The 17,117-nt window shown below is 39.6% G+C and overlaps 1 protein-coding gene across 1 annotated transcript in view; it reads left to right on the top strand.

Moving 5' to 3' along the window:
- ttf2 (transcription termination factor, RNA polymerase II) overlaps positions 1-17,067 on the top strand; it is an 18,367-nt gene extending 1,300 nt beyond the window's left edge. The window contains exons 4-23 of the mRNA XM_004081620.5: positions 312-381; positions 697-1,473; positions 1,583-1,703; positions 2,375-2,551; positions 2,656-2,810; positions 3,732-3,813; positions 4,244-4,375; positions 5,715-5,865; positions 6,870-6,975; positions 7,636-7,820; positions 8,362-8,515; positions 8,639-8,730; positions 9,955-10,031; positions 10,310-10,452; positions 10,531-10,710; positions 10,833-10,891; positions 14,929-15,082; positions 15,190-15,272; positions 15,438-15,512; positions 16,480-17,067. Coding sequence (XP_004081668.1) covers positions 312-381; positions 697-1,473; positions 1,583-1,703; positions 2,375-2,551; positions 2,656-2,810; positions 3,732-3,813; positions 4,244-4,375; positions 5,715-5,865; positions 6,870-6,975; positions 7,636-7,820; positions 8,362-8,515; positions 8,639-8,730; positions 9,955-10,031; positions 10,310-10,452; positions 10,531-10,710; positions 10,833-10,891; positions 14,929-15,082; positions 15,190-15,272; positions 15,438-15,512; positions 16,480-16,624 — 3,118 coding nt within the window. The 3' untranslated portion in view covers positions 16,625-17,067. The remainder of the gene's footprint in view (positions 1-311; positions 382-696; positions 1,474-1,582; positions 1,704-2,374; positions 2,552-2,655; positions 2,811-3,731; positions 3,814-4,243; positions 4,376-5,714; positions 5,866-6,869; positions 6,976-7,635; positions 7,821-8,361; positions 8,516-8,638; positions 8,731-9,954; positions 10,032-10,309; positions 10,453-10,530; positions 10,711-10,832; positions 10,892-14,928; positions 15,083-15,189; positions 15,273-15,437; positions 15,513-16,479) is intronic.
- Positions 17,068-17,117: the final 50 nt, after the last annotated feature.

Here is a 17,117-nt window from a genome sequence, read left to right on the forward strand (position 1 = left end):
CTGATATTGTTCGCCATTTCTGTCGCACCAATAGCTAGTGTGAGAGTATGTATGGGTTATGGGTAACGGGTTGCTGTGCACCAACTGTCCCACCCACAACTGAACTCAGAGGTGAATTTCTTATAAACAACTGCCGCTCTGCAGAAACTACCTCCTGGCAAACGACGCAGGGTTCAATTTAGGTGGAAAAAAAGTATAATTACAATTAAAAGACAGTTGGGAACGCTTTTGCAAAAGATGATTGGTTTGGGGGACTTTAAGATGGGAATGTGAAATATGACTCTTCTTTTCTTTGTTTTTTTTTTTTCAAGGCTTTACTACAGATGCATTGTGGGTAAAAAGTCCGGACAGAGATGGTGTGGTAGTGTTCCTTGGACTACAGTAAGACCTGTTACACATTTAATCTCAAACCAAGGCGGTGACATCTCGTCTTTAATTCAGGACAGGCTTCTTTCTCATCTCTTAGTTGTTACATTTTAATTTCTCTAATAAAAACAGCATCTTATTGTGTTGTAACTGCACATTTTTCCTATCTGATATTCCTATGAATATCTTGCATTTTTATATCATAAGAAAAATTACCTGCAATAAGTCACCACTCAAATTTGATCAAAATAATACAGTTCTTTTAATTTACATAATTATTTTCATTTGTGGTTTGACTTCTTTATTAATTCTTATCCTATTCCACTGCAGCAAGAAAAAGAAAACAGAATCCCTCTGTTAAGCACACAGCTTCAGCCTTCCTGCATCCCTCCTATCAGAAACCCTTTTAAGGCTCCTGGAAAGATGTACAAAGACTCTGATTGGAAGAAGATGGAGGTTGCTGGACACAAGGAGAGCGAGAAGAAAAACATGAAGACAAGTCACATGGCTGAAGGTGGAGAAGGTTTTCGGAAGGAAATTGCAGAAAAAATAAACACCTATCAAGGTAAAACACTTCCACAGGGGATGAAGATAAAGAAGAGGACATCGGGGGAGGACAGCAGCAAAACTGACAGCATAGAAAAGACAACAGCTGTGATCACAGAAAAAACTGAGAAGAAGCTTGAAGGAGCGCAAAATAAGACGTCTACATCAAGCACAGAAGTTCAGCCTGAAAAAATGAATCAAGTTTCCTCTGATGTTCACAAAAGTTTGCAAACTAGTGACAAAGCCCTGCCAGGGAATCAAACTGACCCCCCGGTCCAAAGGAGCATCACTGAATCCAAACCCAGCAACAGCTCACATGCTTCTAGGAGCCCTGGCTGTGTTGCTATATTAGATGAGGATTCTGAAGAGAGCAGATCCAACAGAGATGAAACCAATGACGATGTAGTGTTTGTGTCAGAGAAACCCGCCTCTCAGAAAACCACCCCGACATCTGCGATCCAAAAGACCATAACCAACTTTCCAGGGTTCCAGTGTGTGGCAAAGCAGGGAGGCCCTAAAGAGAGGCTTAACCTGCTGTCTGTTCAGCTCAAACAGAAAAAGGTACACAGGAAGTTTTTCTAGTAAGAATAAAAAAAAACAAATGTTTTTCTGTCATAACAGGAAAATAGACCTTCTCTTAAGATGTCATTTCCTTTTTTTGTCCCTGAAGGCCACTCTCTCTGCTATAAATGTGGCTGCTTTGCCAGATAAAGGAGAGAAACTGCAAATCCAGATCAAAGAATTGGAGGACGAGCTGGAGTCACTGAGTTTGTCTGCAGCTTCTCATACAGGTGAGGTGTCTGCCACACTCTTAAGGTTCAGAAACACACGGGTTCTGTCATTTTGATTTACATATTAGCTTGTTGATGCTTATTGAAGGTAAATGAGGAATGACTATAATACAAAGACAGTTTCAAGTCCCACTCTAATGATATTCTGATCTAATGTAAAAGCGTTCCAAGTAGTTTTTTTTAATCATTATTATGCTGTTTGTAGCCAAAAAAAAAGAAACAGTTGTTTTCTAGGACATATTTTCTGCCGAGCAGCATTAGAAATTCACCATTACCAGTGCAACAGAAATGCAATAAGAAGTAATATTGGGACTATCAAGCTGTAAAGTTTTGAACCAGATACCAGCACGGACAAGGAAATCAAGAGCTTGTGGCCGGCCGATTGTAGCTTCTGCCTGACTACAAGCTTTTTCAAATGGCATTACCCGTATTCAGTTGCTTCTGATTCTCAACCATTTGAATAAAGAAATACTCAGAAATGCAACTTAAAGTTGAATTTTCTTTGTCCTCCATCATCAGAAAAATGCTGCAAGAACATGTTAAAAACACCCAAAACACAATTTTCATCAGCGGGTCTTCAAAGTTCCAAACTTTGATTCGCTAAATTGGTAGATTTATTGTTTCCAGGCTTTTATTCATTCACCAACACTGTCATAAAAATTTTTTTTCAGAATCAGTGGATGAGAGCAGAAAACCCGACAAAGGCACCACCTTCAGTAATCCATTTGACCGACAGGGGGGCAGCATCTTCCTCCCCACTCCTCCAGTGCCGGGCCCGCCCCAGATCCAGGGTGCAGGCAGTTCTCTGGGGCTGCAACACAGTCAGATGCCTGCGCAGACGCATGGGGGTCAGTAGTGTGCACTGTGCACACTTCTCTGCTTTTTGTCCAGCTCCTCTGTGACTCGTTTCATACGTCACGTCCCCCCCAACACGCTGGTCTCATTTGAGCAGGCGATCACATGCAGGCCTTTTACGGTGGAAGGATGACTTATGATCGCCTGCTGGCTGTGAAGAACGCCACATGTGAAGCCATCGACCATCTGCACAAATCCCTGGAGTCTTGTCCGGATCCTGAAACTGAAGTTACCGACCCCAAAGGGATCAAGGTGTCACAGTCTTGACTCTGTTACATCTTACAGCACAGGTTTACCCCACACACACTTAAAGAAATGCCATTGCTGCATTCATGTAATTGCCTCTCCTTTCCAAAAGATTCTCTACGTTTAGTATAGAATTGATTATTTTTTACTAAAATAGACAACTAAATTAATCAGAGCAATGCAGTGATGTGGTTTTAATTTAAAAAGCTAAGTATAATTTGTTATTGTCTCAAATAAAGCTACCCGTATTTGGCCAAATGAGAATATTTGCTGCTTGAGCTTGAACTGTGTTTTATTAGGAAAAACCTTGAAGTAATATTTACTGGTAAAAACGCTTCAAAACCACAGAAATATAAAAATAATGCTGGTTGGGGCCAGATTAGCCTTTGTAGGAGGAAGGTGAGTTTCAACTCGCAGCAGCAAAAAATAATCGTTTACTTTTTTGTACAAAAAAAATGTTTCATTTAAAAATAGGAGTTACAACATGCGGTGATAAAAAAAAAAGTTTCCTCGTCCTAACTGTTTTCAAAAAACTAAGAGCCGTTGGGAAGGAGTCGGGAAACAAGTCTAAATCTAGAATCATCACTAAAAATATGAAAAGACGAAAGATCCATTTCATGATATAATATGGTTTTAATTTTGTGAATTTGACATAATTACAAACTATTAATTAGACTGGATCTGGATCAAACAATGTTGTGTATTCAAGATTGAACATCATTATAAAAAAACGGGTAAAACTGCAAAAAAGACAAGAAACAGTGAAACAAACAGCATAGCCCAATGATGAGTCTAAAATATAATAAAGTAAGTCAATTTAGTTTGTCGAAAACAGACATAATCTTTGAGTTATACATGGTTGTATGCAGTTTGAATACAGTTGTGAGGTCATCCCTCGGTAACGGCGTCTCTGTGATCTTCCCCCAGGTGCCTCTGATGCCCCATCAGAGGAGAGCTTTGGCCTGGCTGCTCTGGAGAGAAACGCAGAAGCCGTGTGGAGGGATTTTGGGTACGCTGAGACGTTTAACTCTGCTTTAGAAAGTGAATCATCACAAAGTGCAAGAAAACAATATTTTCCACAGCTTACTGACCTTCACTTTGTTCACTAAAGGACCAGGAAAACAGAACAAGGGAGTCATTTTTTCCACTTTACTTCAAAATTTGTTTTATGTCAATCACCACTAAAATGTCCTTCCTGGATATGATCCAACTGCTCAGTCAGTGCACAGTGCAATTTTTATGTCTCTCAATGATTTTTTAATGTAAAGCTGTAGTGTATCTTTTCCTTTTTTTTGTAACTACGGTACATCCTTGAATGTTGTGTGTTATCTCTGAAGAACTAATATTGACCTTTTACTAAGCCTGGTGAAGAGAAGGAGACAAAGCTCTTCAGACACCACCTTATGTTTTTACTCTCCTTGTCCTCTTCTTTGGCTCAGCGGATGACATGGGTCTGGGTAAAACTCTGACCATGATTTCACTCATACTGGCTAAGAAGATGAAAGCTAAAGAGGAGGCCAAGGAGAAGGACCAGACCAAGACCAAGCTGGATAGCTGGGTGTCTAAAAGTGGTAACATAAACCTTTTTCTTACAAAGTTGGGTCTATGTAATAATCCGTTTTGTTGTTATTTTTGTTTACATATATTTTAAACTGGGGGGGTATTCCATAAAGCAGGTTATGCTAGCTCCCACGGTAAGTTTGAGGATAAGGAAGCGGATAACCTCAGCCTTCAGTTCCAAAAATGGAGGCATGTTTCAGGGTATGTCAAGTTGCCATAGTAACTCATGCTCGAACATAACCTGATCTGGAGCAGGTTTAGTTGAAGGTTAGTTGGTTTCAGAGAGGTGAAAGAGCATGGCGTGTCCATTTGAAGATGATTTAGTGGACGAAGAAGCTCATATAATACTTTTTCCACTATGAGAGGATGATAAGACCACATATGGATGTTTAAAGATAAACAGTTTTACATTAATCTAACTTAATTATTTGTTTTAGTTAAGATTAATAATTTTTGGGGGTTTAGTCAACCTAAAAATAACACAGACATTTATCAGACATTTATTTTACTTTCATTCAAACAAATTCATTTACCGGTAAGTAGATGTAACTTTGGTGCTGCTGTTAGATCGGAACCGCAAGGAATTGTGGGATACCACTCCCTTTGCCTGTCTGGACTGTTTGGGTTTAAGTGTGGATTTTTGACCAAATGTGTTTAGTTGTTTAGCTGTTTTACTGTGTTTTGCTGAGTTATTTTGTGCTGTTATATTTAATTATTTCTGCACTATGAGTGAGAGGGAGGAAAAGGATGATGAGATTATTTATCACTCCTCCTGCTACATAATGTTGTAAATTAATATGGAAAAACATTTAATTCAATTGGAGTAATATGACATTTAGTTAGATAAATATGTAAATTTGAGTTGTATAAACAATTATTGAGTTTTATGGACGAAATAAATTTAACTCAACTACTTGTTACCAGTTGAAGTAATTTGTTTAAGTTGGATAAGTTTTATATATATGCGTCACAAAGAAAATGGAAATAAGATTAGAAACTCATGCATTTACTCTGTCCGTTCTTTTTCTGAAAGCAGAAACTCTTGGGATTTGAGCAGAAACTTCTTTTTTTGTAACGCTCTGTTTTTCTCCACGCGTTTCCATGGTGACTCGGGAAATCGGCTATCAATTCCGAATGCCTTTATGTACTTGCCGTGCACGCGCATTAACCCAGGGTTACCAAGTAGAGCGTAATTACGCTAACTCTTATCCGGTCTTTTGGAACCAACATACCCAGAGTAAGCAAGTTCAGACGGATTTCAGCCAGAGTTCAGGGTTAAAGTCAGGTTAGTTTAAACGTGCCTTCTGGAATACCCCCCTGTTCTTATGTTTGTTTTTCTCCGTTTGTTAGATCCTACCATTGTTGCTTCTGAAGGCACTCTGATCATCTGTCCTGCTTCACTGATTCACCACTGGAAGAAAGAGATCGACAAACGTGTGAAGAGCTGCAGGCTAACCGTCTACCTGTACCATGGCACCAATCGACAGAAAAGTGCCAAAGTGTGAGAATCAAACACTTTAAAAAACAAGTTGTTGTGTTTTTTACCATTTTAAACAACAGGAGAACCTGTTAGAATAAAACATCAGAAAAGGGTCATTAGCTCAGTTTGTTCCTTTAAATAAGTGTTCTAGAAAAACAAAAAGCATCATGTCAACTTTGTGAGTCAGTCTTTCACCAATCGAAAAGATATAAATCCAGCTTTTCTTTAATGGAGGGGTTTTCAGCTTTAAAGAAAAATGCTTTTGCATTGAAAAAAGCTTGTAGTTGTCACATAGAAGCTACAATTGGCAGGACACAAGCTCCCTGCTCCACTCCATTCTGATGGATCCATTTACAGACAAATAGATCCATGGACGTCTTTGTTTTCCTCGTCTGAGCTGGAATCTGGATCTAAACTGTACGGCTGGATAGCTCCAATAATGAAATAATGATCACCATTTTTGTTGCATCTGTTATGTTAAGTTGGAGGTTTGAAGGGCTGTAAGATAGTGGGTGAGCGTGTTAAGAGATGGGTGATGGGAAGTGGGGGTGGGCTATCTCCACACCGACAGTCATGCCCACAACCCAGAGGTGAATTTCTGATGACCTGCCGCTCTGCAGAAACTATGTCTTAGAAAACGACAGTTTTTTTGATAATTAAATAATTATTTAAAAGATGATCGGAGTGGGACTTTTTACATATATAGAATATGACTTCATACTCTGTGCATTTTAGTGCTTACTAAGTAAAGAAAAACATTTTTATTTAATTTTTATTTTGCTTTTATTGACAAACAAACTGACTTCAAAATGTAGTATTAGAGCTTGTGCTAGATAGCTTTATTTAACAAGAGCTTAAAAGTAGATTTGATGATGAAGGAGCAGAAAGCACTGTTTCTTACCTTAAGTAGATATGATTTCACACGTTGGAGTAAAGTTCTTGTAGCAGTAATTGGAAAAAGCCCAGATTTTCATGAGTTGTTTGGCTCCTAACAAGCTGAAAATAATCCTAACTGTGCACTTCAGGCTGGCAGATCATGACGTGGTGGTGACCACATATAGTCTGGTATCCAAGGAGATCGAAGTCCAGAAGGAAGACGCCAACAACCCCAGCAAAGACCCTGATCCTGAGGTATTATTAGAATGTAGTATCCATTAGGAAGTAGGGTTTAAAATAACAATCATCTGAGCTCATAAGTTAGATGAAAATATAAATCTCAGCCTCGATAAAACCGTTGAAATTTTAATTTGTGAGGATAGGTCTTTGGTTGGACAGCAGCTGGCCCCTGTGGAGAACGTAGCACAGCAGAAGACTGTTTAAGTTCAGGGCCATTGTGACCAATTCCTCAAACCCCCTGCACAGTGCCTTCACCAGGAGGAGGAGCAAGTCTACTGTAGACTAATGTCCCAACGCTGCTCCACAGACAGACTGAGGAAGACTTTTGTCCATTGTGCTATAAGATCCCATGACAGAGCATAAAAAGAAAGCCTCGTTGAATTTTAATATTTAAATGTGTTTATGGTTTTATTGTATTGTACTTTATAATTGAATATTTAATGGATTTATTATATTCATAATTAATATTTAAATAATTTTAATGAATAGACTTTAATCTTTGGTGTTTTTATGGTGTTATTCTTTTTTTTTGTCTGATGTGCTTGTGTGGTTGTGAATGCAAGCAGCTGATCGCTTTTCTCTGGGATTAATAAAGCTTCTATTCTTCTTCTAACTTCGTCATAACGGTGAACACGCTTGGCTGTGCACCTCCTTACACGTGTCCTTCTTCTCCAGGCATCACGCTCTTCTCCTTTTCTGCGAGTGAGATGGACGCGAGTGATTCTCGATGAAGCCCACAACATCAAAAATCCCAAAGTCCAGACCTCAATGGCAGTCTGCCAGCTGAGGGCCCAGGCCCGCTGGGCCATTACCGGCACACCCATCCAGAACAACCTGCTGGACATGTACTCTCTGCTAAAGTAAGTCAAAGTACTAAATGTTCTGCTTACATTTATATTACAGCAAAAATTTAAAAAAATCTGATCCTGTGGACTTGGGGGGCCAGGCCCCCATTCTTAGGGCTGCAGTCGTTGAGGTGATTAAAAAAAACTCATAGGGAAGACAAAATCTGTCTCGAGTTTCTTAAGACTCTGAATTTGTCTCCAAAGTCAGGGGGCAGTATCTCTTGGTTGGGGTTTCCTTCTGTGGAGCAGAAGGTTCATTTCCAGCTACAGTGGAATCACTTAGAAATTCTCTGTGAAGCAGAGGCACCCAAAAGGAACTTGGTGTACAGCACCACCTAATAACCTGCTTATTGCAGCTTGAAAGGCATCTTCAACCAGTACAAGGCTTTTAAGCAAGCCCAGGACACACAGGGGATGAAATATCTCATCTGACTGCAGGGGAGAGGAAGGTGTGAGCTTCTACACTCAGGCTGTTGCCCCTGCAACCAGAAGCCAAAGATATTTTGGAATAACATCCATAAAGTGCATAAAACTCTTCCCATATCTTCCCTTTCAGGTTTCTGCGCTGTTCTCCATTCGATGAGTACAAACTGTGGAAAGCACAGGTGGACAACGGCTCCAACAGAGGCAGAGAGCGGCTCAACATCCTGATGAAAGCTCTGCTGCTGCGACGAACCAAAGACCAGCTGGACTCCACTGGAAAACCACTGGTAGGGGCACTCCCACTCAGTCAGACACATGTCTACCAGTCCACTGCTTCGAGTTTTATCTGTAAAAGTGTCACGACAGGCCTATGGTGCATCCCAGCTGACCAGAAGTGTGAAATGTTTCAGGTGTCTCTTCCTAATCGGACCTGCAAGGTGCATCAACTTCATCTCTCTGAGGAGGAGCAGACTGTGTACGATGTGGTGTTTGCTCAGTCCAGGTAAAATTGGAACAGTTCTCCACATTTCTTTATATTCCTTTTGCATTTACATATTAGTATACGAGCTGGATCGTATTTATTCAGGTGTTTAAAGTGACCAGAAATAGAAAAAATACCTTTTCTTAAACAAAACTGTGAGCTTTTAAAAATGTACTCAACCTTTTGACATTTGGCTGCTTTTGCTTTAACTTAAACTGCACTAAGTCCATGCAGAGGACTGGTTAAAGTGGAGGGACGTTCTAAACCTTGCTGCTGGAAACAGAGAAATCCTTGAAACCAAAGAGTTTTCTTTCAACCAAAAGTTGCTTAGGATATTTTATAAAGGGCATCTTTGGAAAGGCTCTGAACACAGCCCAAAATGTTGAAATCCCTCAAGGAAATGAAAGCACAGCATCTCTGTGCTCCTAGTTTACAACCAGGGAATTTTAGTTAGAATAGAGTGTGAATCCTGCAGTTATGAGCTTCTCCTGTTTTTTTTATTTTTCACAAATTTTATGGTAATTTCTTAACCTAAATGAATTTTCAACCTTCAATTGCCAGAACCCGCTGAATCCCTTTCAGGGTCACTGGGCTGCTTAAGGTCCAGCTACTGTTGGGTGAGGGTGGGGTACATCCTGAAAGGGTCACCAGTCTGTTGCAGGGCTACACACTCACATGCACACCTAGGGGCAATTCAGATGTATCAATTGACATATGAAGAAAGTTCTTGAACTGTGGGAGGAAGCCAGAATGTTTTGAGACAGGACCTTCTCCCTATGAGGCGAGAGTGCTAACCGCTGCACCATTGTGCAGTCCAATTTTTAAGGCAATCTGAGTAATTTTTAAATGTAAAAAAGTAAATAAAAATTTTTGTCTTCAAAATCTTTTTCTATAGTTAGTGCAATTTTTTCTTTACAAGGTTAAAAAATGAATTTGTTATCCAAACAAAATTTTTGAGTTTTTCCTGACAGATGCGTTATTAAAGGATTCGTGAGTTTTCCATTTAAACTTGAATGAGGAACTAACAACTAAAGTTTAATATTTTAATATACAGTGATGAAGAAATGATTCCATAATGGACTTACTTATCAGGACAAGAACCCAAAACCTGTTCACCTTTAAAACTGTAAAGATGGAAGACATTCTATAAGAAATGCCATTTAAGAAACTCTCTGGTCTGTATCGACAATAAACAAAACAAAGATATTTAAAACAGTCGTCTCACTCTGGATGTTTTTCCCTCAGATCTACTCTGCAGAATTATCTGAAGAGACATGAAGGAAAGGACGTGGGAAACTCCTCCTCCAATCCATTTGACAAAGGTGAGATAAGGTTTAGACAAATAAATGTGTTCCTGTGTCTTAGTGTAGGTAGCCTTACAATAAAGAAATGTGATTTTTTTTAAATTTTTTTTATTTCCTAGTAATTGCATTTTTAAAGTTGAAAACTTTTCAACTTTAAAAACCAAGTCCAGATGACAATTATTATACCTACTACTGCGATGAAAACAACCTGGATGAATGAGAGTCTTCACAGACATAATTCCTTGTAATTGTATTTCTTGTTGCATTTTTCTAACACCGTTTGTGCCGTCTTCCAGTGGCACAAGAGTTCGGCCTGTCTCAGTCTGATTCTGCCGCATCAAGCTCTCAGCAGCATCAACAGTCCTCCAGCAGCATCCACATCCTGTCCTTGCTGCTGCGCCTTCGTCAGTGCTGCTGTCACCTCTCTCTTCTGAAGAAGGTCGGCACTCTTTTTTTGCATCCTCTCACAGGAGATTACAGCCCTGGAGGACAAACCAGTTTCCTTTTCTCTGTTCAGACGCTGGACTCCTCTGAGCTGCAGGGGGACGGCATCGTTTTGTCCCTGGAGGAGCAGCTTAATGCTCTGTCGCTGTCCTCCAGCCCCTCACCATCAGATGCTGACCCCAAAGACACAGTGCTGCTCAATGGCAGTCGCTTCCCCTCACGGCTGTTTGAGGACACCAACAAAAGCACCAAGGTGCCAACCAACTAGAAATAGAAGGGTTCTGCTCATGATTCTGATAGCGAGAGCTTTTCCTAAACTAACTGCATTTTGTTTAACAAAGTGTCTTTTGCTTTGCTTTTTCCCAAATGTTATAGATTTCAGCTATCACCTCTGAGCTCATGGCAATCAAAGAGAAGAGTGACGACCAAAAAAGGTGAAGCTACTAATGCATCTTTTACTTATCTCTTCAAATAATCTTATTTCTTCAGTCTGTCATATTTTTACCTGTTACCTTTACCTGTCTTCTGTCAAACAGAAGAGGCACACAAAACCTTCTCTCTGAGTTTGCTTCTTGCTAAAGCCTTAAGGCCCGTACACACCGGGACGAATATTCGCCAGGCGTTTTTCGCCAGCGTTTTTCGCCACGTTTTTTGTGTTCACACCCAGGCGATTTTCGCTGACGATGAGCCGAGCGAACATGCAATTTCATTCCCTGACATTAGATGGCGCTTAATGTAAACAGAAATACTCCTGTACACAAGGTGGCGCTGCGCAACTTTAGGCTTCTTAAAGTCGCTTTTCACTCAGAAGAAGAGAGCAAGTATTTACGCGCTTGTCAGAATCATACAAAGAAAACATGAATATTTCAAGCACCAGTAGCTCCAACTGGTGCTTGGTTCGGGGATATTTTAGAATGTCCGTCATTATTTCTTCGCGGCAGTGTAGACGCTACTCGGCGTCTATCTTCTTCGCTGGTATGTGTGCTCAGCAAGGCAGTTTGTGTTTGAGCGCCCCCAAGTGGTGTTTTACTGTAACTTCAGAAGCTCCAGACACGTGTGCAAAAGCGCCATTCTCATTGGTCGAATAGATTTCGACGCGACGCGTCGAAAAAAAAAAACGAACCCGAGGCGTTTTTTTTTTTTTGACGGTTTGGCGCTTGGCGTTTTTTCGCCTCGGTGTGCACACTCACATTGGTGCCCTTTGTTTAGTCACGAGGCGTTAAACGTCGGCGAAAATCGCCGGCGAAATTCGTCCCGGTGTGAACAGGCCTTTAGTCACAAATTCCCTTACGGGTGTATACAGACTTTCTGCAGGTGAAAAGTCTGTACAGGGCCCACAGGTGGTCCGCACGAAATATCAAAGTTTTAGACCACTCTGTGAACCTGTAGAGCAAAAATATGTGTGCAAACTTTTTCTACTGGCATTAGGCCTGCACAATATACCGCAAATTTATCGTTATCGCGACATCAAGCTGTGCAATATGCATACCGCAAAAGACGGCGAAAATCGCAATAAATGGTTACCTTAAATGTGCTAAAACAATCTCATGGCAGCTTGAAATATTGAACAAATGAAATAAATCTCTTTATGCATTTAACCAATCGGAAGGACTCGTTTACGTTGTTGATGTTTGATGTTTGGCTCCTACGTCGACAAGGGTCATTTGGAGTATAATTTTTAAACTGTTGCAGTCAACACGGAAATTATGTTTTTGGTTGTTTTGCTATTTGTTTATATACCGCGAATTATATCGTTATCGCAATATTAATCACCAATATCGCATATCGCGAGTTTTCCTCATATCGTGCAGCCCTAACTGGCATGCTGCGAGCATCGGGTCATAGTGAACATTTAAACAATGTGTAACCCTTGTGCAATCCAAGGCATTTTAACATTGGGAGTGGGGTCATCTGAATGTGATCTTCATTGGTATCAATGCATTACATAAAATCCTATTTCACCTTTATCCACCTTTGTCATGGTAGGGATAACACATCAAGGTCATTTTGACCCCACAAGATAGCACAAGGGGTAAAGGTGAAGTAGATGAGACACATGCACGTTGTACAGATGTTCTTGTTTTCTAACCCTGCGCATGGCGCCTGTTAGTGCTGTTTGCATGATAAGTATGCACTGTTAGAAATGAGGAAGTTAGACAAGGGCTGTGTAGTTTGTGTGGACATCCTACACGCGAGTCACGGCTACTTGTGTCTTACCTTCACACCCTCTGTGTGCAACATTTGCCCACGGTCAATAAGAAGCTAGTACTCCAATTATCTTACCGACGACTGGAGTACTGTGTAACACCATAGAACAGCATCACTCTCACGTCAGACAAGTGTGTAACTCGCATTATCTTTACAAATACTCCATGATACACTTACAACAAGCAGGACTATGGTACGTTCCTGAAGGTAGTTGTACGAGCCTCAGGAGAACTGCAGGACACACCTCTGCTCCCGTTAAGATACTGCCTCTTCTCTCTACCACCCTCAAAAGGCCCGAACAACCCAAAAGGCCTAACTTGTCATACAGGTGTTAACTCTCAGAGACGTATTCTGGTTCAGTTTTAGCTTGGGATCTACCAGACCTCTTCCTGGCAGTTTCTGAGAGGGTTTTGATGATCCCACAACTGACACCCACTGACACGTTGACTTCCTTTGCAATTTCTTAGTGAGAAATGAAAATCTTACATTCTAAAAAAAAAAGTAAATTCTTTTAATGGTTTATAAATGTTTTTATGGTCTTGCTCTTTTTATTTAAATAATATTATGTTAAAGTATGAACCCTCGCGGACCCTGAGGACCTCCGGTGCTGGCCATTTAGTTGTTCCTAAGGTGAGGACCAAAACTTATGGTGAGGCTTCGTTCTGCCATTACAGTCTTCGCCTGTGGAACAGCCTGCTGGAGAACCTCAGGGCCGCAGAGACTGTAGAGGTTTTTAAGAAGAGGCTCAAGACCCACCTTTTAAATTACACTTTTTGTTGATTTTAACTGCTAATCTATTCTATTAGTTTTAGTATAGGCTATTTAATGTACGGTGTTTAATTTCATTTTATGTATCTTATTTTCAATTTTATGTTTTTATATATATCTTATGTTTTTAATTTTAGGCTCTTATCATCATTTTAGCCCCAGTGTTTGTGGGGATCTTTTCCTCCAGGGCTCGCCGGCTTGGTCGGTGGTTGTTGCCGTGGTCGTTGCCCTTGCTGGGGCAGCTGAAGTCTAACTTTGCAGCTTCATGGCTGTGAAGTGGACCCCGTTATTGTCCCAGTCTGGGTGGGGGCTGTGGCAATGCTCCCATGGCCAAGCTGGCTCCTGGTATGAAGAGATTCCTAAATACTGTTTCCTCACAGCAGAGCCAAGCCTTACTTGTTTATTTTTTTGTTTGTTTACAGTTACATAGTCGTTATTCTTTGTTCGTGGGGGCCATGGGTCATATATTTTAACGGAGGGGAGTGGGAAGGGTGGGTTGGATTTTTATTGTAATATTGTGTGTTTTCTGTTTTTAATGTTACAGCGCTTCGAGCTGCGCAAGTGCATGAGAAGCGCTATTTTATAAATAAAGTTTGATTGATAATACCTGAACATTTTGAATTAGGTATATTTGTTAATAAATTAATAGCAATGCCAAAACATTTTATTTGCCTTTGTCACTTTAATATTATGGCAGAAATCACATATTTTTTTTTTGTTTTTAACTTTTTCTTTTTTTAGACCCTTGGCAGTTCACAGGGTGATTTTGTATTATTTAATCCTTTCCATTTTACTTAAAGATCTTGATTTGGATAGAATAAATTTGATAATCGAAATGTTCTTCAACGTATGCCCTGTAATGTATGCCTGTTATTAATTGCACATTTCAAAGGTCATGCAGCTTTTTAAAACAAACCAGAGTTTAAAGGCTAAATTTTTTCATTCATTCATCTTCTACCGTTTTATCCCTTTCGGGGCCACGGGGCTGCCGGAGCCTATCCTGGCCACTTGTTGGCAAAGGCAGGGGACACCCTGGACAGTTCGCCAATCTGTTTTTAATTTTTAATTTTTCTTTGTTTTTTTATTAATTATTTTTATTAGGTTTTTTTTTATTAGTTATTTTTGCATTCGTTTTACTCTAAAATACATGAACGGCTAGGGTCAGGAGCGCACTTATTTTGCATGTAAATACGTGAACGCGTACATTTGTGTGCAACAGCAAATGGCGTTCAGCCATTTAAACAGCCAACCAGTTGAGCTACAGGTGTTGTTGTGTTTCCTAATGTCATTCAAACAGCACATGTAACCATGACAACCGACCCTAACCAATAAATGTAAAAAATATATATATATACAGCTCTGAAAACCTGCAAATAATGGTTGTTATTTTTGCACGTTTGTTTAAAAACTAATAAAAATAGTGATCTCTAACAGACCTTTTTTTCCTGCATATTCAAAATTCACACAACAGTATTTCCTTTCTGGGATCTTGCAGTGTTATTGTGTCACAGTGGACAAGCATGCTCAGCATTGTTGCCGTTCATCTGAGGCGGATAGGCTTGACATTCGGAGTTATCGATGGGTCTGTCAACCCAAAACGCCGCATGGATCTGGTGGAGGAATTCAACACAAATCCTAAAGGGCCTCAGGTATGCCTCTTGTTTCTCAGCAATCACACAAAAAAAGATTGTGAAATTTAAAATGGGGATGAAATAATTCTCTGTATTTATGAAGGTTTTTTTTCTGCCTCTTAAAGGTGATGCTGGTTTCTCTTTGTGCTGGAGGCGTGGGACTTAACCTTGTTGGAGGAAATCACCTCTTTCTCATTGATATGCACTGGTGAGAGTGACACAAGCATGTAGCGGGGGGAAAGAGCAGAGACCTCCTCTAAACCTGGCTGGACATTTTCCAGTTTTATCAACCTAAGTGCATTATAACGCTAAACATGTTAAATTTGTCAAACTGTAATATCAGTCTACATTTATCTTTTGATTATTCCAACAGGAACCCTGCTCTAGAAGACCAGGCTTGTGATCGGATCTATAGAGTTGGACAAAGCAGAGATGTCACCATCCACAAGTAACACACCAGTGGACACTGTTCCATTACCCCGACGACTACAATTTTCTGTTATAATAGGGGCTGGATTAAAAACATCTGATAATATATCTAAATATCAGAGTAGTTCTAACCCTAACCCACTCAGATGATCTTTTGATTTATTATAAAATCGTTCCCAGTGGTGTTTTGACTATGACTATGCTGTTTTTAGCCCAAATTATAAAAAAAACGGTCGATTTCTAGGACATAGTTTCTGCTTCATCAGAAATGTTTGTTCGAAGAGACTGTTGGCGTGGAGTAACCCCGCATGTTTTCCCTTCCTCGTGACAATATCTCACTATAAAGAAAAATTAATTATGATGAATTAGCCTAACATTGTATATAAAACTCCCACTCTGATTAAAATCTGATTTTTTGTGTTTTTAACTTGTGATCTTTTTTTTGATTATATAAGACATATATAAAGAAAATTAGGCTTAAAAATTGCATTTCTTTATTCAAATAGTTGTAAATCAGGGGCAGACGAAAAAATTGCAGTTTGAAAATTGCATTGCATTGATTTCGAAAACACGCTGGGCAGGCCACAAGCTCCCTGCTCCGCTCCATTCTGATACATCCACTTGCAGACAAATGCATCCATGTACGTCTTTGTTTTCCTCATTCGAGCTGGAATCTGGAAAGCTCCAATATCGCTTGTCATTTTTTTTACCAGCAAAATGCAACAGTATACCCGCAACTTGAAACCGGATTTTTAATAAACTCCTGCCGCCCTGCAGAAATTGTCTTAGAAAACAACAAAGGTTTTTTATTCGGGCTAGAAACAGCATAATCATAAATAAAAAAAGACCACCGGAAATGCCTTTTACAATAAAATAGATCAACAAATCATTGGAGTGTGTCTATAACTGGTTTAACTTTGAAAACACTGTCTCTTGATATATTATGGAAAAAAAATTGTTTTTTTTTTTTTTTTGTATGCCATCAGGTTTGTCTGTGAAAGCACAGTGGAGGAGAAGATTTCCATTCTGCAGACAAGAAAGAAGGAGCTTGCCCAGAATGTCCTCTCAGGAACAGGAAATACCTTCTCCAAACTCTCCCTGGCTGATCTCAAAATCATTTTTGGCGTCTGATTGAAAAGATATTATTGGAACCTTCAAGACACACATTTATTTATATTACTTCTCGTGTTTGGAAGTACTATAATAAGTCCTGAAACATTTGCACTAACACCAATTATCAGAAACTTTACTCTAATTTGTTATTTCAAGGCAAAAACCGGTAATTTGCAGACCTTTAGTTTATTGCAGCCATTGTTACTTTGGAAAAGCAGTTAATTTCTGTTGGTGAACATTGCTTCAAAGTATGGAATATTCTATTTTTTTGTGGTTGGAAATGAACATATTTGTCACCCTTTTTTGTTCTAGTAAAATTGCTGCTATTATTTGCCCCATGTATTGTATTTATATATATATTTCATTTCCATTTAAATAAATTCAACTACATGGTGATGTAAGCTGCAATTATTTCAAATGTAAAAATTGTCTTTTTAATAAAACAACTATAGATAGCAAGAGTTTATGGCTTGTGTTGGCTTTTTTTCTATGTTGACTTTAGGAAACCCCA

Source organism: Oryzias latipes, chromosome 21, assembly GCF_053564925.1.
Source record: "Oryzias latipes strain Hd-rR chromosome 21, Olatipes_Hd-rR_3.1".
NCBI lineage: Eukaryota > Metazoa > Chordata > Actinopteri > Beloniformes > Adrianichthyidae > Oryzias > Oryzias latipes.